The 22,035-nt window shown below is 41.1% G+C and overlaps 1 protein-coding gene across 7 annotated transcripts in view; it reads left to right on the top strand.

Moving 5' to 3' along the window:
- The window catches only part of WDR76 (WD repeat domain 76), an 89,593-nt gene that overhangs the window by 50,229 nt on the left and 17,329 nt on the right, over positions 1–22,035 (top strand). For 6 of the 7 annotated variants that reach the window (XM_021096581.1, XM_003121544.4, XM_021096554.1 and 3 more), the window contains one exon: positions 20,328–20,486. The exons of the other annotated variant lie outside the window; for it this stretch is intronic. In XM_021096581.1, coding sequence (XP_020952240.1) covers positions 20,328–20,486 — 159 coding nt within the window. The remainder of the gene's footprint in view (positions 1–20,327; positions 20,487–22,035) is intronic. 7 annotated transcript variants of the gene reach the window in all.

The raw sequence follows: 22,035 nt of genomic DNA, 5'->3' as shown, positions 1-22,035 counted from the left end.
TGAAAAGAGTAGGAGAGTTCTTGAATCCTTGTGGGAGTCTTGTCCAAATGAGCTGCTCCTTTGTCCCAGTGTGTGGGTTTTCCCATTCAAAGGCAAACAAGGGCTGACTAGCAGGTGCCACTCGGAGGCAGAAGAAGGCATCTTTTAAGTCCAGGCAAGTGAACCACTTGGCAGTGGAAGGGATTAGCCCCAGCAGGATATACGGGTTAGGCACGGATGGGTGCAGCATGATTGCTGCCTCATTTATGGCCCTCAGGTCCTGAACTGGGCAGTAGGCTTGTGTCCCTGGTTTCTTTACAGGCAATAAGGGGGTGTTGCAGGGCGACTGACACTTTATCAAAAGTCCGTGCTCAAGTAGCCGGTGCAGGTGAGCCTGGATTCCCAGTTGAGCTTCTCTGGGAATCGAGTACTGCTGCAGCTTTACCAGTTGAGCTCCAGGTTTCAGATCAATCAAGATAGGAGCATGGCATCTTGCTAGTCCCAGAGGGTTTCCATTGGCCCAAACCAATGTGTACTCAGTCTCTAGTTCCAGGGGAACGCTCCCCTCTTCTGGAGGGGAAGAGTACCGGCACCATTTTTCTTCCCTCCTTACAGTGAGAGACATGATTAAAGAAGAGGGCGGGTCTGTTAATTTGAGTTGAGCTGATTGTCTGCAGAGAAAGAGATTTGAGCCCCCATCTTGGCCAGCAGGTCTTTTCTCGTCGAGGGAGCTGGGTAGTCTGGCAGGTAAAGAAATTCATGTACTACCTCATGGCCTCCTAACCGGCACCATTGGGGACTGCAGAAAGGCCTGCAGATTTGGGCACCTGTGATGGTAGTTTCTCTTCCTGAGAGAGGAGTCACAGTTTGCGTGAACACCGAATGTTCAGCACCTGTATCTACCATAAAGTCTACGGGACAGCCCCCAACTTGAATTCTGACCATAGGCTCTTGGGGACCTAGTTGGAGAGAGCCTGGTCCCCCCAGTCGGATTCGGCTTTGGCTAAGCCTATCATATTCGTGCTGGATGGCTCAGGTTAGTAACGGCTAGGTGGGGGTGCCGCTTTGGTCCTTTTCTCAGGACGGTTGGGACATTCATTTTTCCAGTGTCTTTACAGTAGGCACACTGATCGTGTCCAAGGGGGCTCCTTTTTCCTGGCCTTGGGCCCCTTGACTTACAGGGTAGTCCTGCCGGAGGTACGGGTTTCGACAGGGCCGCCAGGAGCGCAGCTTTTTGTTTCAGGCTCTTTTCTGCATTGCAGAGGGTTAGCAAAAACTTTGTTGGCTATTTCTAGTAATTTTGTGGCATTTTTTCCTGCAAATCCTTCAATTTTCTGTAGCTTTTTACAGATGTCTGATTGGGCCTGTCCCACAAAGGCAGCATTTGGTTGGTTCTCAGGGGCTTCAGGATCAAAAGGAGTGAAGATCTGAAAAGCCTCACCTAGTTTCTCATAGAAGTTGGCTGGGCTTTCATCCGGCTTTTGCAGCATCTCAGTGGTCTTGGCCATGTCAGTAGGCTTTTTAGCCTCCGCCTTTACCCCTGTAGGAGGGCCTGCCGTGGAAAAGGGCTGGTAGTAAAAGACTGGTTTTCCCTCTTGTATGGTCCCATCTGTGGTGGTATGTTGAGGTTCCCATGTCTTCTGTAAGGGCATTTGTAGCGCTGGGGCAGCTGCTCCCAGGGCTGACCAGAGATGCCTGCTCACCGGTTCCAGTGAATCTGGTTGCGGGAGTGATATCGATGCAGGGGTGATATCGCCTTGGGGACTTCAGGAAGAGGAGGAGGAGAAAGAGGGGAGTGGGGTGTCTGGCAATTGGGGACCTTTGGCCCCCAAAGGAGGGGCTGGTAGCACATAGAGATGAGAGGCATGGGGCAGCAAGTTCTTGGCCTCTTCTTGAAAAATAGGTGGCTCCTTTTCTCGAGGCAGTTTTCTTTTTGGACTGAGCAACTAGGACCTTACACCATCCCTGGCCTGTGATGCAGAACTGAACCCAAGGTGGTCTTAACTGGGAAACTTCTAACCACTGATCAATGTGTGTAAATTGGTCTGGGTGTCCAGGGTCTCCTTTTATAACATTGTGTACTACTCGAACTGTGGACACATCTAAGGTCCCTTCTGAGGGCCATCCTTCCCCGAAGGAGGGCCACTCTAGGCTACAGAGAGTGTGCAGTCTTCCAGAACTCAGTTTCATACAATAATCTCTAGAAAATCCTTTCTTAAAATTCTTAACCATACATTCTAAGACAGTGGGTTTTGAAGCTGATTCACCTATTGTGTGAATTCCTACCCTGTGATGATGTTGCAAGACAAACAGTAGGGGAGTACTCACTTTTGTCTGCCTGACTGCCCCCTCTTGGAGGTTTAAGGTGCCTCTTGGCATGTGGCTGGTCTGTGTAAACCCTGGACCTGGACCAGTCTCACAGGGAGGGAAGAGAACCTTCAGAGCCGGCGCAGTCATAAAGTCTATATGAGGTCACCATGGAACTGCAGTTAGGATCCACTCAGACTCCGTAGTCCGAAGACGGTAGAGCATGGGCTCTTGTTCACTCCATTCACACACACGCACACCAGAATTGACAGGCCACCTAATCCTGAGGGCATAAATCCTGTCCTGAGTGACCCTCTGGTCACTGAGAGGTGATTAGTCTCTCCTTCCACCGTATGGTGGGTCCTGACTTGGGCAGATGTCCCTGGGGCACTTACCAGTCTGACGTCCCATCCTGGAACCTGTTTCCACTCTCCTGAGTCCGTTCAGGAAGCTGCGTGAGCCGGGGCCAGCACGGCCCGAATGAGAGTTAGGATCTGGCAAAATTTTTGGGCACGTGCTATCTGCCTGTCACTGGGCTGGTGACCATGGCCTTCTCTGGTTCCCCAACAACGGTGGCCCTAGGGGCCAGCTCGGTTGTCAGCTTCCCAGCCAGCGCACCAGAAAATGTTGCAGAAACCGTGGCAGCGGAAAGAGACAAGTGGCACTTGGAGATGTGGAATAGCCAGATTTATTCAGCACTGGTGCAGGCTCAGAGGAGATGCCTCCAGGATCTGAGCACCAGGTCTTTGTTCTGGGTAGCTTTTATAAAATACTTCCGGGTGTGAAGGTTTTTTACCCTGTGCAAGCAGTCCCGGCCCTCCCCCTTCCTGGAGCAGACAGAGTTCCTGCCTAAGAAGCTGAGCAAACTAGATCACAAAAAGCAAAACTGACAAGCAATGCCTGGTGCACGGTTAGCAGGGCTGCTAGCAAGGACATAAGGTACTTAGGAGCTACAAGATTATAAGAAGGGTGGTATGTGGTGAGCAAAGGATGTTGACAGGCATGTAGGTGACTCATCAGCTGGGGGGTTATTTCTTTAGTTAAAACTCTTACTTCACTATCAGAATTTCATTCTTTTTTATTGATGAAGAGTGCTCCATTGTTTGGTTATACCACATTTTGTTTATTCATTCTTCACTTGATAGGCATTTGAGTTGTTTCCATGTTTAAGCTATTCTGAATAATTCTTCTAGAAACATTTATGTATACATGTGGATATGTGTTTTAATTTCTCTTGGGTAGGCACCTGGGAGTAGAATTGCTGGGTCATATGGTAACTGGTTAACATTTTGAGGAGCTGCCAAACTGTGTTCCAAGTGGTTGCATCATTTTCTGTTCTCACCAGCAGTGTTTAAGGGTTCCAGTTTTTCAACATGCTCACCAACATTTATTATTGTCTGTCTTTTTTTTTTTTTTGTCTCTTTAGGGACACTCCTGTGGCATATGGTGGTTCCCATGCTAGGGGTCAAATTGGAACTGCAGCTGCCGGCCTACGCCATAGCCACAGCAACACAAGATCTGAGCCATGTCTGTGACCTACACCACAACTCACGGCAGTGCCAGATCCTTATCTCACTGAACAAGGCAACAGATCGAACCTGTGTCCTCATGGATACTAGTCAGATTTGTTTCCACTGAACCACAACAGGAACTCCTATTGTCTGTCTTTTTGATTATAGCCTCTCTAGTGGGTGGTGTATTTCTAGTGAAGAAGTCTCTCATTGTGGTTTTGAAATGCATTTCCCTAATGTCTGATGACATTGAGCATCTTTCATGCCATTTGGGTATCTGGTGAAATGGCTATTCAAATCCTTTTTCAGTTTTTTATGGGGTTGTCTTTTTTTTGGCTGAAGCCCTTAGTGGCTTGATGTGGAATCTCAGTTCCCAGACCCAGGAATCGAGCTCAGTCAAAAGTGCTGAACTGAGGAGTTCCCATCGTCTTCAGCAGAAACAAATCTGACTAGTATCCATGCAGACGCAGGTTCGATCCCTGGCCTTGCTCAGTGGGTTAAGGATCTGGTGTTGCCATGAGCTGTGGTGTAGGGTGCAGACATGGCTCAGGTCTAGCTTGCTGTGGCTGTGGCCTAGGCTGGCAGCTACAGCTCCGATTTGACCCCGAGGCTGGGAACCTCCATATGCCGCAGGTGTGGCCCTAAAAAGACAAAAAAAAAAAAAAAGGTGCTGAATTGTAACCACTATACACCACCAGGGAATGCCCCAGGTTGTTAGTTTTCTTGTTCAGTTGAAAGAGTCCTTTGTATATTCTAAGTACACATTCCTAGCAGATATGTAATTTGCAAATGTTTCTCTTTGGTCATTTTCTTTTCTTTTTTAATGGCCTCACCCACAGCATATGGAAGTTCGCCAGCCAGGGACATAGCTTTGACCTACACTGCAGGTATGGCAATGCCGGATCCTTTTTTTAAAAAAAAAAAAAAAAACTCAATGAATTTTATTATATTTGTAGTTGTACAGCTATTAGCACTACCTAATTTTACAACATTTCCATCCCAAACCCCCAGCCCATCCCTCCTCCACCAACCTCTCTCCTTTGGAAACCATAAGTTTTTCAAAGTCTATGAATCAGTTTCTGTTCTGAAATAAGTTCATTGTATCTTATTTTTAGATTCTATATATAAGTGATGGCATGTAATGTTTGTATCTCACTGTCTAACTTCACTTAGCATGATAATTTCTAGGTCCATCTGTGTTGTTGCAAATTCCATTATTTCATACTTTTTTATGGCTGAGTAATATTCCATTGTATATATGTACCACATTTTCTTTAGCTACTCCTCTGTCAATGGACATTAGGTTGCTTCCCAGTCTCAGCTATTGTATATAGTGCTGTAATGTACGTTGGGGTACATGTATCTTTTCAAGTCATGGTTTTCTGTGGATAGATGCCCAGGAGTAGGATTGCTGGATCAAATGGTAATTCTATTTTTAGTTTTCTGAGGAATCTCTGTACTGTTTTCCATAGTGGTTGTGCCAGTTTACATTCCCACCAACAGTGTAATAGGGTTCCCTTTTCTCCATACCCTCTCCAGCATTTATTGTTTGTAGACTTTTTGATGATGGCCATTTTGGCTAGTGCAAGGTGGTACCTCATAGTAGTTTTGATTTGCATTTCACTAATAATGAGTGATGTTGATGTTTTCCTATGTTTTTTGGCCATCTGTATGTCTTCTTTGGAGAAATGTCTATTTAGATCTTCTGCCCTTTTTTTGATGGGATTGTTGGTTTTTTGCTGTTGAGCTGCAGGAGGAGTTTATATATATTTTTTATAATGATTTTTATTTTTTCCATTATAGCTGGTTTACAGTGTTCTGTCAATTTTCTACTACACAGTGAGGTGACCCAGTCACATGTACGTGTATACACTGTTTTTTCTCACATTACCATGCTTCATCACAAGTGACCAGACATAGTTCCCAGTGCTATACAACAGGATCCCATTGTTCATCTATTCCAAAGGCAATAGTTTGCATCTATTAACTCCAAATTCCCAATCCTTCCCACTCCCTCCTTCTCCCTCTTGGTAACCACAAGTCTGTTCTCCATGCCCATGATTTTCTTTTCTGTGGAAAGAAAAGAAAATCATGTGCCATATATTAGATCCCAGATATAAGCGAAATCATATGATATTTGTCTTTCTTTCTGACTTAACCTCACTTAGTAGGAGAGTCTCTAGTTCCACCCATGTTGCTGCAAATGACATTATTTTGTTCTTTTTTATGGCTGAGTAGTAGTCCATTGTGTATACACACCACATCTTCTTAATCCAATCATCTATTGATGGACATTTAGGTTTTTGCCATGTCTTGGCTATTGTGAATAGTGCTGCAGTGAACATGTGGGTGCATATGTCTTTTTCAAGGAAAGTTTTTCTGGATATATGTCCAAGAGTGGGATTGCTGCGTAATATGGTAGTTCTATGTATAGTTTTCTAAGGTACCTCCATACCGTTCTCCATAGTGGTTGTACCAATTTACATTCCCACCAACAGTACAAGAGGGTTCCCTTTTCTCCACACCCTCTCCAGCACATGTTATTTGTGGGCTTACTAATCATGGCCATTCTAACTGGTGTGAGGTGGTATCTCATGGTAGTTTTGATTTGCATTTCTCTAATAGTCAGGGATGTGGAGCATTTTTTTATGTGCTTGTTGGCTGTCTGTATATCTTCTTTGGAGAAATGTCTATTCAGGTCTTTTGTCCATTTTTCCATTGGGTTGTTGCCTTTTTTTGCTGTTGAGTTATGTAAGTTGTTTGTATATTTTAGAGATTAAGCCCTTGTCAGTTGCATCGTTTGAAACTATTTTTTCCCATTCTGTGAATTGTCTTTTTGTTTTTTTAATGGTTTCCTTTGATTTATTTTTGATTGATTAGTTCCCATTGGTTTATTTTTGCTTTGGAAGACTGACCTGAGAAAACTTTTGTAAGTTTGATGTAATGTTTTGCCTAAGTTCTCTTCTAGGAGTTTGATGGTGTCTTATCTTACATTTAAGTCTTTAAGTGTATTTTTGTGCATGGTGTGAGGGTGCATTCCAGTTTCATGGATTTACATGCAGCTCTCCAGTTTTCCCAGCACCACTTACCAAAAAGACTGTGTTTTTCCCATTGTATGTTCTTGCTTCCTTTGTCGAAGGTTAATTGACCATAGGTGTCTGGGTTTATTTCTGGGTTCTCTATTCTGTTACATTGGTCTGTTGGTCTGTTTTGATACCAGTACCACACTATCTCGATTACTGTGGCTCTGTAATTGCCTCAAGTCTGGGAGAATTATGCCTCCTGCTGGGTTTTTTTTTTTCCTTGGGTTCGCTTTGGAAATTCTGGGTCTTTTGTGGTTCCGTATAAATTATTGGCTTGTTAGTTCTATTTCTGTGAAAAATGCCATGGGTAATTTGATAGGGATTGCATTGAATCTGTAGATTGCTTTGGGTAGCATGGCCATTTTTATAATATTAATTTTTCTAACCCAGGAGCATCCATTTCTTTGTATCCTCTTTAATTTCCTTGAGTAATGTTTTATAGTTCTCAGCATATAAATCTTTCACCTCCTTGGTCAGGTTTATTCCCAGGTATTTGATTTTTTGGGGTGCAATTTTAAAAGATATTATATTTTTGTATTCCTTTTCTAATATTTCATTGTTAGGATATAGAAATGCGACTGATTTCTGAATGTTAGCCTTATATCCTGCTACTTTGCTGAGTTTGTTGATCAGTTTAAGTAGTTTTTGGGTTGAATCCTTAGGGTTTTCTATATAAAGTACCATGTCATCTGCATACAGTGACAATTTTACCTCTTCTCTTCTAGTTTGAATACCTTTTGTTTCTTTTGTTTGTCTGATTGCTGTGGCTAAGACTTCCAATACTATGTTGAATACAAGCAGTGAAAGTGGATAGCCTTGTCTTGTTCCTGACCTTAGTGGGAATTCTTTCAGCTTTTCACCATTGAGAATGATGTTAGCTGTGGGCTTGTCATCTATGGCCTTTATTTTGCTGAGGTAGATTCCCTATGTGCCCCCTTCTGGAGGGTTTTTCTCGGAAATGGGTGTTGAATTTTGTCAAAAGCTTTTTCTTCATGTATTGAGAGGATCGTATGGTTTTTATTCTTCAGTTGGTTAATGTGGTGTATCACACTGATTGATTTTTGGATATTGAAGAATCCTTGCATCCCTGGGATAAATCCCATGTCATCATGGTGTGCAATCCTTTTAATGTTTTGTTGCATTTGGTTTGCTAGTATTTTGTTGAGGATTTTTGAATCTATGTTCGTCAGTGAAATTGGCTTGTAATTTTCTTTTTTTGTTTTTTGTCTTTTGTGTTTTATGTTTTTGTCTTTGTCAGGTTTTTGTATCAGGGTGATGGTGGCGTCATAGAATGAGTTTGGGAGTGTTCCTTCCTTTGCAGTTTTTGGGAATAGTTTCAGAAGTATAGGTGTTAGCTCTTCTCTAAATGCTTGATAGAATTTACCTGTGAAGCCATCTGATCCTGGGCTTTTGTTTATTGGAAAACAAAAACAAAATTTTGTAATTTTTGTTGTAATTTTATTTTTTTAATTAAAAAAATTTTTTTTAATTTTTTGTCTTCTAGGGCCACAACTGTGGCGTATGGCGGTTCCCAGGCCTAGGGGTCTAATCAGAGCTGTAGCCGCTGGCCTACACCAGCGCCATAGCAATGCAGGATCCCAGCCACTTCTGCACTCTACACCACAGCTCACAGCAATGCCAGATCCTTAACCCACTGAGTGAGGCCAGAGATCGAACCCACAACCTCATGGTTCCTAGTTGGATTCGTTAACCACTGAGCCATGATGGAAGTTTTTTAAATCACAGTTTCAATTTCAGTACCTGTGATTGGTCCATTCATCTTTTCTATTTTGTCTTGGTTTAATCTTGGAAGATCGTGCTTTTCTGAGAATTTCCATTTCTTCTAGGCTGTTCATTTTATTGGATGCTCAAAATGATTTCAGATTTCTTAAATTTACCAAGGCTTGATTTGTGGCCCAGAATGTGATCTATCCTAGAGAATGTTCTGTGCATACTTGAGAAGAATGCATATTTTGCTCCTTTTGGATAGACTGTTCTATAAATAATATCTATTAAGTTCATCTGGTCTAATGCTTCATTTAAGGCCTGTGTTTCCTTGTTGATTTTCTGTCTCTGGATGATCTGTCCTTTGCTACAAGTGGGGTGTTAAAGTCCCCCACTATTATTGTGTTATTGTCAATTTCTCCTTTTAAGGTTGTTAGCAGTTGCCTTATATATTAAGGTGATCTTATGTTGTGTGCATACATGTTTATAATTGTTATATCTTCTTGGATTGATTTTTTGATCATTATGTAATGTCCTTCTATGGCTCTTATAATATTCTTTATTTTAAGGTCTATTTTATCTGATATGAGTATTGCTACTGCAGCTTTCTTTGGATTTCCATCTGCATGGAATATTTTCTTCCACTCTCTCATTTACATTTTGTATGTGTCCCTAGAACTGAAGTGGGGCTCTTGAAGGCAGCTAATATATGAGTCTTGTTTTTGTATCCATTCAGCCAGTCTGTGTCTTTTATTTGGGGCATTTAGTCCATTTACATTTAAGGTAATTATTGATGTGCATGGGTGTTTTTTTTGTTTGTTTGTTTTTTAGGACTGCACTGTGGCATATGGATGTTCCCAGGCGAGGAATCAGATCAGAGCTACAGCTGCCAGCCTGCACCACTACAGCCACAGCAATGCCAGATCCAAGCTGTATCTGTGACCTACACCACAGCTCATGGCAGTGCCAGATTCCCTACCCGCTGATTGAGGCCAGGGATCAAACCAGCATCCTCATGGATACTAGTTGGTTTGTTTCTGCTGCGCTACAGTGGGAAATCCCAGATATGTATGTTTTTATTGCCATTTTATTGTTTTGGATTTGTTTTTGTTGGTCTTTTTTTCTTCCCCTTCTTTTTTTGTTCTCTTCTCTTCTGGTTTGATGACTCTCTTTAGTGTTGTGTTTAGATTGCTTTTTCTTATTTGTATGTGTATCTATTTTGATTTTTGGTTTGCAGTTACCATGACTTTTTGATATAGGAGTCTATATGTATATATATACACACACACATATACACATACAAGATTGTTTTAAGTTGTTGTTCTCTAATTGCAAGTGCATCTCCAGTGTCCTGCGTTTGTACCCTCCTCATGATTTCTGATTTTGGTAGCATATTTGTGTGTGGATGATTTCCTACCTTTACCATATGTATGCCTTTACTGGTGAGCCTTGTCATTTGTAATATTTTTGTTTCTAGTTGTGGCCTTTTCTACCTAGAGAATTTCCTTTAACACACTGTGCCCAATCCTTTAACCCACTTTCCCGGGCTGGCAATTGAACTTGCATCCCTGGGCTCCCAAGATGCCACCAATCTTGTTGAACCACAGCGGGAGCTCCTTTGTTCATTCTCTTAATGCTGTCTTTTCAAGTGCAAAAGTTAAGAATTTTGATGAGGTCTGATTTATCAGATTTTTAATGGATTTTGTTTTTGGTGTTGTATCTAAAAAAATCTTTTTTTGTGTGTGTGTTCTTGCCTTTGTCTAGGGCTGCTCCCGCAGCATATGGAGGTTCTCAGGCTAGGGGTCCAATCGGAGCTGTAGCCAGTGGCCTAAGCCAGAGCCACAGCAACTTGGGATCCGAGCCGCGTCTGCAACCTACACTACAGCTCACGGCAACGCCGGATCTTTAACCCACCAAGCAAGGCCAGCGATCGAACCCGCAACCTCATGGTTCCTAGTCGGATTCATTAACCACTGAGCCACGACAGGAACTCCTAAGAAATCTTTTATGTAGCCCGAAGTATGGAAGATTTTTTACCTATGTTTTTTTCTAAAAATTTTATAGTTTCAGCTTTCACAGATCCACCTTGAGTTATTTTTTTGTATATGGTGTTATTTAAGGACCAAAGTTCATCTTTTTGTTTGTGCGTATGTTGTTTTCCCAACAGTATTCGTTGAAAAGACTGTTCTTTACCTATTGAATTCCCTTGGCACTCCCTCAGTTTTCATTTAACTTTATGTCAGATTCCTAGTCTCACCTGGGATCAAAAGTTTCTTTATCATTTATTCAGTAATCCATCTACCCATTCATTCATTCCACATTTATTAAGTATTTTTTGCTAAGTACTATTTTAATGATTCCCCAGCTGTATTTTGAGTAAAGACTGTCTTTGTCCTCATGGAGTTTAGAATTTAGTGGCAAAAGCAGCATGAATGAAATAAATACATGTTTGATAAATGGAGTAAATCATATACAGTGATTAATGGAATGAAGGAAAAGCAGTATTATACTGGTCTAATTTGGAGGATCAGGGAAGGCTTCTCCCTGATTAAGTGAAAATTGAGTTGAGATGAAAGCTGAGCAGGAGTAAACTAAGCAAAGAAAGGAGAAAGTGTTTCAGGCAAGGGGAATAGCATGTCAGGGATTTTAGACAGGAGGGTGCCTGCTTGATATATTCAAGGACATGAAAGAATACCTGTGTCGCTGGAGCATAGACAGCAAAGGCATGAACAAAGGGGATGAATAGAATACAAGGAGGTTATAAATGTGGGCAGAGGCCAGATGTTTATAAGTTTTGTTAAGAATTTAGCTTTTGGGGGGAACCTGTTGTGGTTCAGTGGTTTACGAACATGACTCATATCCACAAGGATCCAGATTAGATCCCTGGCCTCACTCAGTGTTGCCTCAAACTGTGATGCAGGTTGCAGATGTGACTTGGATATGACATTGCTATGGCTGTGGCATAGGCCAGTAGCTGCAGCTCTCTTTTGACCCCTAGCCTGGGAACTCCCATATGCTGCAAGTGCAGCCCTAAAAAAGCAAAAGAAAAAAGAAAATTTTGGTTTTTATCCTAAAGGCAACAGGAAGCCTTGCAAGTTTTAAGCTGGGTCTCTTCATTCCTTATGTCTAGTAAAGCCCTTTAATGGTTTTACCCCCTCTTTTCTTTTTTTCTTTTTTTGCTTGAACCCATGGAATATGGAAGTTACTGGGCCAGGGATCGAATCCTAGCTGCAGTGTTATAGCTGTGGCAATGTGAGATCCTTAACCCACTGTGCTAGGCTGGGGATCGAACCTGTGCTGCTTCAGAGACGATGCTGGATCATTAATCTGTTGCACCACAGTAGGAACACCTGCCCTTTTTTCCATTCTAACTGTCATCATGTTGGGTGAGAACTCCATCTTCTTTTTTTGGGATTACCACAGTATTCTTAACTGGTGTTTGTACTTCCAGTTTTCATATTCCATCCAGTGTGCACAGATGGTCATTTTTAGGCTCAAAACAAACTAATCCTGGACCCATTAAAGTGGTTAGAAGCCTTTTAATAAGGTGTATTCAGATTGAAATGAAAACTTGGAATTTTACCATAGAATGAGCAGAAGATAATCAAATCAGGGGAAGAAAGTCACAATAATAAGGAAGAAGTATAAGCTAATGCGGTGTACTTCAAAAACTGGACACCAAATACAGAAACAAGTTCTTTAGCTGAGCTGGGAGGTGCATCATAGTTTAGCTTCTACCCTGTCTCACCTCTAAAATCCATAGTGGTGGAGTTCCTGTTGTGGTGCAGCTGAAATGAATCTAACTAGTATTCCATGAAGATTCGGGTTTGATCTCTAGCCTCACTCAGTAGGTCAGGGATCCAGCATTGCTCTGAGCTATGGTGTAGGTTGCAGATGAGGCTCAGGTCCCATGTTGCTGTGGCTGTGGCATGGGCCAGCAGCTGTAGCTCCTATTCAACCCCTAGCCTGGAAACTTTCATCTGCCGTGGTTGCTGTCCTTAAAAAGCAAAACAAACAAATAAACATATAAAATAAAATTAATAGTGGTGAATTGACTCTGAGAATTTTCACATGTATTCTCAAAAACAGAGAGAGTCTCATTGAATGGATATTTTATTTATTTATTTATTTAAAAATTCATTAAAATGAGATTTATTTTAGGAATATAATCATATATCTTAATGTTAAATGGGATATTTACATTATCTCTAAAAAGCACCACTAAAAAACTTACATTTTTCTAGTATAGAATTTGAAAAACCAAAACTATTTATAATCCTGCTACCATTAGGTAACCAGTGTTATCAGTTTGATGTTTAATTCTTTTGTGTGTGTGTGTGTGTGTCTTTTTGCCTTTTCTAGGGCCACTCCCGCAGCATATGGAGGTTCCCAGGCTAGGGGTCTAATCAGGGCTATAGCCGCCAGCCTATGCCAGAGCCACAGAAACACAGGATCCGAGCCGAGTCTGCAACCGACACCACAGCTTATGGCAATGCCAGATCTTAACCCACTTAGCAAGGCCAGGGATCGAACCTGCAACCTCATGGTTCCTAATCGGATTCGTTAACCACTGAGCCACCACGGGAACTCCATGATGTTCTATTCTTTTATACAGTTTTTTTTTTTTTTTTTTAAACAATAAGCAGGGCAATTTCTTTTAGTCACTGGAGATGGTGAGGCATTGAAAGCTTTGGATCCCAGAGCAAGTCCTTTCGAGGTGCTTAATTGGTTTGGGTCGCTGTAATAGAATACGGCAGACTGGGTGCCTTATAGACAGGAGAAATTTATTTCTCATGATTCTGGAGGCTGGAAGTCCAAGATCAGTTTGCCAGTGTGGTTGGGTCCTGGTGAGAACTCTTTTCTGGGCTGCAGACTGTCCATGACTCTTTTTTTTTTAAAGGGCCGCACCCATGGAATATGCAAGTTCCCAGGCTAGGGGTTGGATCAAAGCTACAGGGGCTAGCCTACTCCACGGCCACAGCAATGCAGGATCCGAGCTATGTGTTCGACCTGCACCACAGCTCATGGCAATGCCAGATCCTTAACCCACTGAGCAAGGGATCAAACCCATGACCTCATGGATACTAGTCAGATTTGTTACCACTGAGCCACAACAGGAACTCCTATCCCCCACTTCTTATTATATCCTCATGTGGCAGAGATCAGAGGGTAAGCAAGTTGTATTCTGAAGTGAGTGACTTTTTAAGGGCACTCATCCCATTGAATGGATATTTTAGATTTTTCCTTTTTTGTGTGAGGAATAGGGAAATGGATGCTGGTGGAAGGTAGCTGAAAACAGGGGAATTGTGGAAAGTGTAGAGTAGGACTAATTCTCTGCAAAGAAAATTTTCTTGGTTTTGGGGAGTGGGATAAGCCTCTTCTCCCAACTCTACCAAGTAGGTAGTATGAATCCTGGTATAAAATAATGAATGAAATCTCAGAGTCTAGGAATTCCAACAAATATAGCACACTGTTTCAGCTGAAATAATTGTCCACCTCCCTTCTGCCCCAATCTTTCCTCCTATCTACAGAAAATCCTGTCCTTTTCTGAGGAAAAAATGAACTTGTATCAGATAGTGGGAGAAAGAGTTAAGATAGTATTATGTCAGAGCAACTAGCATGAGCCAAGTAATTCAAGCATGATAAAAATGAAAAAAAAAATGACATGGCAATCAGACCAACATTACTGCAAAAACAACAAAAGAACTTAGCATCAATAACAGACCTAGAAGAAAAACATAAGAAACGTAAAGAACTTCATCTCAGTTGCTCCAGTACCGTACTGTTCAGCACAATAGCTACTGGGTCATATGAGACTACAGGTTTCCCTCCCTGTCCAAAAGTAGAGTGTTCCTACGAAACCTATTGTAAACTGAAATGGCGTAAAGCAAGAAGCAGTTACCTTAAGGTATCTTGCTAGTGGATGAATAAAATAAATCAAGATAAAGTACAGATGTTCACAGGCACAGTTCACAGCTATAGTGGCTTCATGCTGAGATGCTGAGTATAGTTCCCTGAGAAGGAGCTTGGTGGTGCCACTCAGCTGCTTGGGATGTGCTGCCTCTATAACAACGTCCTGTAAAACAAATGCTGAACGCTATTTTCATTTTTCACCTTTTCTTATAAAAACAAAAATCCTCTTTGGATTTCCCTTAGTTAGTGAAAGCAGGTACTGATGTGGGAGTTTTGTAAAACTGAAGTGGCGTAAAGTGAACTTTCGAAAAGCAGGAGATACCTGTATTTATTTTTATTTTTAAATTTTATTTAATTTTTTATTGAAGCATAGTTGATTTACAGTGTTGTGTTAATTTCTGCTTTATGGCAAAATGATTCAATTATCTATATATATGCACAGTCTTTTAAAAAATAATCATTTCCATTATGGTTTATCATAGCACATTGAATATAGTTCTCTGTGCTATACAGTAGAATTTTTTTTTTCTTTTTGCTTTCTAGGGCTACCCCCACAGCATATGGAGGTTCCCAGGCAGGGGTCAAATTGGAGCTGTAGCTGCTAGCCTACACCACAGCCACAGCAACGTCAGATCTGAGCCTCGTCTGCGATCTACACCATAGCTCACGGCAATGCTGGATCCTTAACCTACTGAGCAAGATCAGGGATCGAACCTGAGTCCTCATGGATCCTAGTCAAATTTGTTTCTGCTGAGCCATGACCAGAACTCCCAGTAGAATCTTGTTGATTATTCCCTTCATGTATAATAGCTTACATCTGCTAACCCCAACCTCCCACTCCATTCTTCCCCTAATCAAACGTGCATCCTCACGGATACTGGTCTGATTCGTAATGTGCAGAGCCATGACAGGAACTCCTGGTAGACTTATTAATGATGGTCATTCAGACTGTTGTGAGGTGACACTTCATTGTAGTTTTGATTTGCATTTCTCAAATAATTAGTGATGTTCAGCATTTTTTTCATGTGCCTATTGACCATCTGTATGTTTTCTTTGGAGAAATTTCTGTTTAGGTCTTCTGCCCATTTTTCAATTGCGTCATTTGTTTTTATGTTTTTGAGTTGTATGAGCCATTGCTTTTTTTTTTTTTTTTTTTTTTTTTTTTTTTGTCTTTTTGTCTTTTGTTGTTGTTGTTGCTATCTCTTGGGCCGCTTCCGCAGCATATGGAGGTTCCCAGGCTAGGGGTTGAATCGGAGCTGTAGCCACCAGCCTACGCCAGAGCCACAGCAACGCGGGATCCGAGCCGCGTCTGCAACCTACACCACAGCTCATGGCAACGCCGGATCGGATCGTTAACCCACTGAGCAAGGGCAGGGACCGAACCCGCGACCTCATGGTTCCTAGTCGGATTTGTTAACCACTTCGCCACGACGGGAACTCCCCGCCATTGCATATTTTAAAAGTTAAGCCCTTTACAGTCACATCATTTGCAAATATTTTCTCCCATTCTGTAGGTTGTCTTTTTGTTTCATTTATGGTTTCCCTTGCTATACAAAAGCTTGTAAGCTTAGGATTTCTCTGGTGGCCTAGAGTTCAAAGATTTGGCATTGTCACTACTGTGGCTCGGATTTGAGCCCTGGCTTAGGAATTTCTGCATGCTGTGGGTGTGGCCAAGAATAAAAAAAATCTTGTAAGTTTGGTTAGGTTCCATTTGTTTATTTTTTGTTTTTATTTCTACTGCCTTGGGAAACTGACCTAAAGAAATGTTGGTACAATTTATGTTGGAGAGTATTTTGCCTGTGATTTCTTTTAGGAGTTTTATGGTGTCATGTTTTATGGTTAAGTCTTTAAGCTATTTTGAGTTTTTGTGCATGGTGAGAGAGTGTGTTCTAATAACGTCATTGATTTACACGAGGCTGTCCAACTGTCCCAGCACTTCTTGCTGAAGAGGCTCTCTATTCCCCATTCTATGTTCTTGCTTCCTTTGCTGAAGGTTAATTGACCTTAGGTGTGTGGGTATTTCAAAATTAATGAAAATAGAAAATTTGGTTCTTCAGTTAACGAGGCACACTTCAAGTGCTTAATAGCCGTATGTGACTAGTGGATACCATATTGGAAAGTGCATAATGTAAATTTTGTCTTCTCAGAAAGTTCTTTTGCTTAGGTAGCCTGTAGGGGGCCTTTTGTTTTGTTTTGCCTTTTTAGGGCCTCACCTGCAGCATATGGAAGTTCCCAGGCTAGGAGTTGAATCAGAGCTGTAGCTGCTGGCCTCCACCACAGTAGCATGGGATCTGAGCCGTGTCTGTGACCTACACCACAGATATGGCAACACAGGATCCTTAACCCACTGAGCGAGGCCAGGGATCAAATCATATCTTCACAGATACTAATCGGGTTTGTTACTGATGAGCCACAACAGGCTTTTATTCTTCTTTTATGTAATGTTGTAATTAACACATGTTTATAAAAAAGTTCTTTTGGATAGTGCCGCCATAGAGCAAGTTAATAACCACATTGATTTGTAAAATAAGACTCAAAAATAAGGTAATAATGGGGAGTTCTCGTCGTGGCTCAGTGGTTAACGAATTTGACTAGGAACCATGAGGTTGTGGGTTCGATCCCTGGCCTTGCTCAGTGGGTTAAGGATCTGGTGTTGCTATGAGCTGTGGTGTAGGTTGCAGATGCAGCTTGGATCGCACGTTGCTGTGGCTGTGGCGTAGGCCGGCAGCTACAGTTCCGATTTGACCCTTAGCCTGGGAACCTCCATATGCCTCGGGAGCGGCCCTAGAAATGGCAAAAGGACAAAAAATAAAAAATAAAAAAAAATTTTAAAAATAAGGTAATAATACAATAGAATGAAATGAAAAAAGATTGCAGAACTAAGGAAAAAAATTGAAAATCAATGAAACTAATAGATTAGACAAAAGCAAGGAACAGAGTAGACATTGCTGAAAATGAAATTATAGACATGAAAGATTTGAGGTAATCTCAAGCACAGATGAAAAAAAGCTTAAAGAGATAAGCCAACAGAAAAGGAAAGACTGTCAAAGATGACCCAACAAATGGAACAGAAAATGTATTCAAAGATAATTTTTCTGAAAAGACAGAATTGAATTGGCAGGTTGACGGTTCTAGGAAAATTTGGAACTTAAAGGATAAAGAATTCTTCAGGCAGCACAAACAGATCATATTCAAGGGAAAAATCCAGGTTTGCCTCACTTTTCTATTTTTTTATTTTGTCTTTTTAGGGGTTCACCTGAGGCATATGGAAGTTCCCAGGCTAGGGGTTGAATTCAAGCTGCAGCTGCAGCTGCAGCTGCCAGCCTACGCCACAGCCACAGCAACTCAGGATCTGAGCCGAATCTGCAATCTACACCACAGCTCACTCTACTGCCGTACCCTTAACCCACCGAGTAAGGTCAGGGATCAAAGCCGCGTTCTCATGGATACTAGTCAGATTTGTTACCGCTGAACCATGATGGGAACTCCTGCCTCAGTTTCCTACAGCAACATCTCATGTAATGTCTACAAAGTTCAGAGAGAAGGAAATGTAGCCTGGAATATATACCCAGTTCAAGATATTATTCTGATGTAAAGGCAGCAGCTAGGTATTTTCACATGTGAAAAAAACTCAAGAAATTTAAGACCTAAGATTCATCTGGAAAAAACTACTTGATAAATCTCAGCCAGTTAAGAGTAAATCAAAATTAAGAATTCAGGAATGGAGACACTTGACAGAAAAAGTGTTGAGTATCAAATCCATTTAAATGCAGAACTGATATTGAACAATCATATGAATTATGGTTATAGAACTGGATGTGAGGGAGTTCCCCAGTGGTCCAGTGGTTAAGACTTTCACTGCTGTGGCTCAGATTCAGTCCCTGCTGTGGGAACTGAGATCCCACAGCAAGCCTCTCCACCCCACTTCCCCAAAAAAAGCACTGGATGTGAATGTTGTCAGTCAACCTGGACAAAAGAAATATAATGTAACACAATCTAGAAATGGAGAAAGGTAGGAGTGAAATGTTCTCAATCAATAGAAACTGTCTAAGGTTGAGGCGTATATTGCTAAATAAAGCCTAATGATTACAACTGCTTATTTATTTATTTATTTTGTCTTTTCTGTCTTTTTAGGGCCATACCTGCAGCTTATGGAGGTTCCCAGGCTAGGGGTCTAATTGGAGCTACAGCTGCTGGCCTATGCCACAGCCACAGCAACGTGGGATCCGAGCCATGTCTGTGACCTACACCACAGCTCATGGCAATGCCAGATCCTTAACCTGCTGAGCGAGCCAGGGATCGAACCTGCAACCTCATGGTTCTTAGTCGGATTCGTTAACCACTGACCCATGACAGGAACTCCCTGAGTTCTTTGTAACAATGGAGAATTTTGTTTTTCTAAAAAAATATATGCCACAGACAAATATGCCAAAATGTTAACAGTGGCTAGCTCTGGGTAGGAGGAGCAGTTTGTATGATTGTAATTTTTTTCCTTCTTTTTCATTTTTCTTTCCTTCAAAAAATTGTCTCCTTAAGAACAAATAAAAAAGAAGAAAACAAAAATGTTTGATTATTTCTGAACAGACTAAGCCAAATTTGGAGATGATAGCTGTTCTGATTCATAATATGACACATGGTATAGGAATATAACTTATACAAATCCGAAAAGTGATGATTTAGGAATTGGTAATCCAGTTGTGGAAAGGATAATCCTTAGAGGTAGTAATATTATTACAGAAATTCAAATACATGCATTTTTCATGGGCTGTTTAGGGGATAAAATATTTTAAAACTATCAATTTGTTCCAGGACCAAACAGCTTTTTTTTCGTATTTATTTATTTTTAATTACTCAATGAATTTATTATATTTATAGTTGTACAATGACCATCACAATCCAATTTTATAGGATTCCAAACAGCTTATTAAAATAGTGCTGAAGGAGTTCCTGTCATGGCTTAGCGGAAACAAATCTGACTAATATCCATGAGGACGCAGGTTGGATCCCTGTCCTTGCTCAGTGGGTTAATGACCTGCTATTGCCGTAAGCTGTGGTGTAGGTCATAGACGTGGCTTGGATCTGGTGTTCCTGTGGCTATGGTATAGACCAGCAGCAGTAGCTCCAATTCAACCCCTAGCCTGGGAACCTCCATATGCCAAGGGCGAAGCCTTAAAAAGACAAAAAAAAAAAAAAAAAAAATTGTGCTGGAGTCCCTGCTGTGGCTCAATGGGATTGGCTGTGTCTCTGGAGCACTGGGATGCAGATTCGATCCCGGACTAGCACAGCAGGTTAAAACATCAGGTACAGGTCACAACTGTGGTTCGGATATGATCCCTGGCCTGGCAACTCCATATGCTGCTGGGTGGCCAAAAAAAAAAAAAAAAAAAAAAATACTGTATGGAAACATTCATAGGAAGCAAAGTGGGAGTGGCATTGATACAAGTTTTGGTAGTAAGGAATTATACTGTGTGTGAAATAAAAAGTAAATTCTGCACTTCCTGAGGATTTCATGAACTGAAGTCATAATAAGCAATAGTTTTCTCCCTCCGTATTATGAAAAAATTAGATTGCTAGTTGCAAAAACCTGCAAACTATTAAAATAAATGTGACTTAATTCTGTTGTATTGAAAACTAGGAAAAAATAACTCAGTGGGAGTATAAAGTTTGAGTTTTGACTTTCTAAATGGAAGGATACAATTATAGATTAAGAAAAGACTGCTGTAATATAGACACACACAGCTTAATGACATAGAAAATTACTACTTTTCACCAGTTTTGATCTCTCTCCTCACCCCCAACTCTTTTCCAGACTCACCAACCTAAAGAAGATGGAATTTATGTTTTTCAGCCCCATAGTCAACCAGTTAGCTGTCTTTACTTCTCACCTGCCAATCCGGCTCACATACTATCACTGAGCTATGATGGCACAGTACGCTGTGGAGATTTTTCCAGGGCTATTTTTGACGAGGTAAATGTTAATGTGTTTACATATTGACCTCAGGTGATATTCTGGATCCTTTTTGAAGTTCCACATGAATGATGATCATACTGTCAGACTGGGTAAGATTATTTAGAATAGGGACTTTAGAACTACACTAAGTTCGAATCCCATCTGTTATTATTTATGTGACATTGGCAAGTTATTTAGCATGTGGAAGTTCCCAGGCTAGGCATTGAATCGGAGCTGCAGCTGTGACCTATGCCACGACTGTGGCAATGCTGGATTCTTAACCCACTGAACTACAGCAGGAACTCCTCAAACTCTTTTTTAATTTTTTAAAAATTTATTTATTTATTTATTTTATTTATTTTTGTCTTTTTAGGGCCACACCTGTGGCATGTGGAAGTTCCCAAGCTAGGGGTTGAATTGGAGCTATAGCTGCTGGCCTTTGCCACAGCCAAAGCAACACCAGATCCTAGGCGCATCTGCAACCTACACCGCAGCTCATAGCAATGCCAGATCCTTAGCCCACTGAGTAAGGCCACGCTCGAACTTGTGACCTCATGGATACTAGTCAGATTTGTTTCTACTGAGCCACTATGGGAACTCCAAACTCTTTTTTTAATGTGGATTTTATTTTTTGTGAAATTTAGGATGATGTAGATGTAGATTTTCATCCTTTATCTTATTTCAAATGGGACTTTTAAAGTTTTTATTTTTTTATCTTTTTAGGGCCGCACCCATGGCATGTGGAAGTTTCCAGGCTAGAGGCTAAAATGGAACTGTAGCTGCTGGCCTATGCCACAGCTACAGCAATGCCAGATCTGAGCTGCGTCTGTGACCTACACCACTGCACATGGCAGCGCAGGATCCTTAAACACTGGGCAAGGCCAGGGATTGAACCTGTGTCCTCATTGATACTGGTCAGGTTTGTTACCACAGTGCCACCACAGGAACTTCTCACACTCTTTTTTTTTTTAATATGAATTTTAATCTTTGTGAAATTTAAGATGATGTACATGTCCTTTATCTTATTTCTAAAAGGACTTTAAAGTTTTTAGAGGTCCTAGTGTAAGGGCAGTTTATATGTGGTAGACAATGAAGAAAACAAGGTATCATCACTGATTATGACTTAGCCTAAATAATAATTGATGACTAATTTTATGCCTTAATTTTTTGCATAAGCCATTACTCAAAATTAACATGTTCTGATGTCTTTGTAGTTATTCTACTAGTCTATGTGCAGATGATTCATAATTACTTATAAAAGAGTTTTAAAATAATTGTTTTAATAGTTAGAATATAATACGTAGCTCCTTTTGTTTTGATCTTCACTGAATTCCTAAAATGATCTTTCTTACAATTGAGGAGTCTTTTTCTCTCTGTTTGAGAGCTAATAGTTTTTGAGCTTTCTTTCTTTCCCTCTCCCTTGGTCCATCTTTCTTGCTTTCTTTCTCTCTTTCTCTTCCTTCCTTCCTTTCTCATCTTTGCCTTTCTCATTGCCTTCTTCCTTCCTTCCTTTCCCTTTCTTTCTCTCTTCCTTCCTCCCTCCCTACCTCCCTTCCTTTCTTCCTCT

This window comes from Sus scrofa, chromosome 1 (assembly GCF_000003025.6).
Source record: "Sus scrofa isolate TJ Tabasco breed Duroc chromosome 1, Sscrofa11.1, whole genome shotgun sequence".
Taxonomy (NCBI): Eukaryota; Metazoa; Chordata; class Mammalia; order Artiodactyla; family Suidae; genus Sus; species Sus scrofa.
The sequence above is the reverse complement of the archived record's forward strand: the minus strand, read 5'-3'. Positions and strand labels throughout refer to the sequence as shown.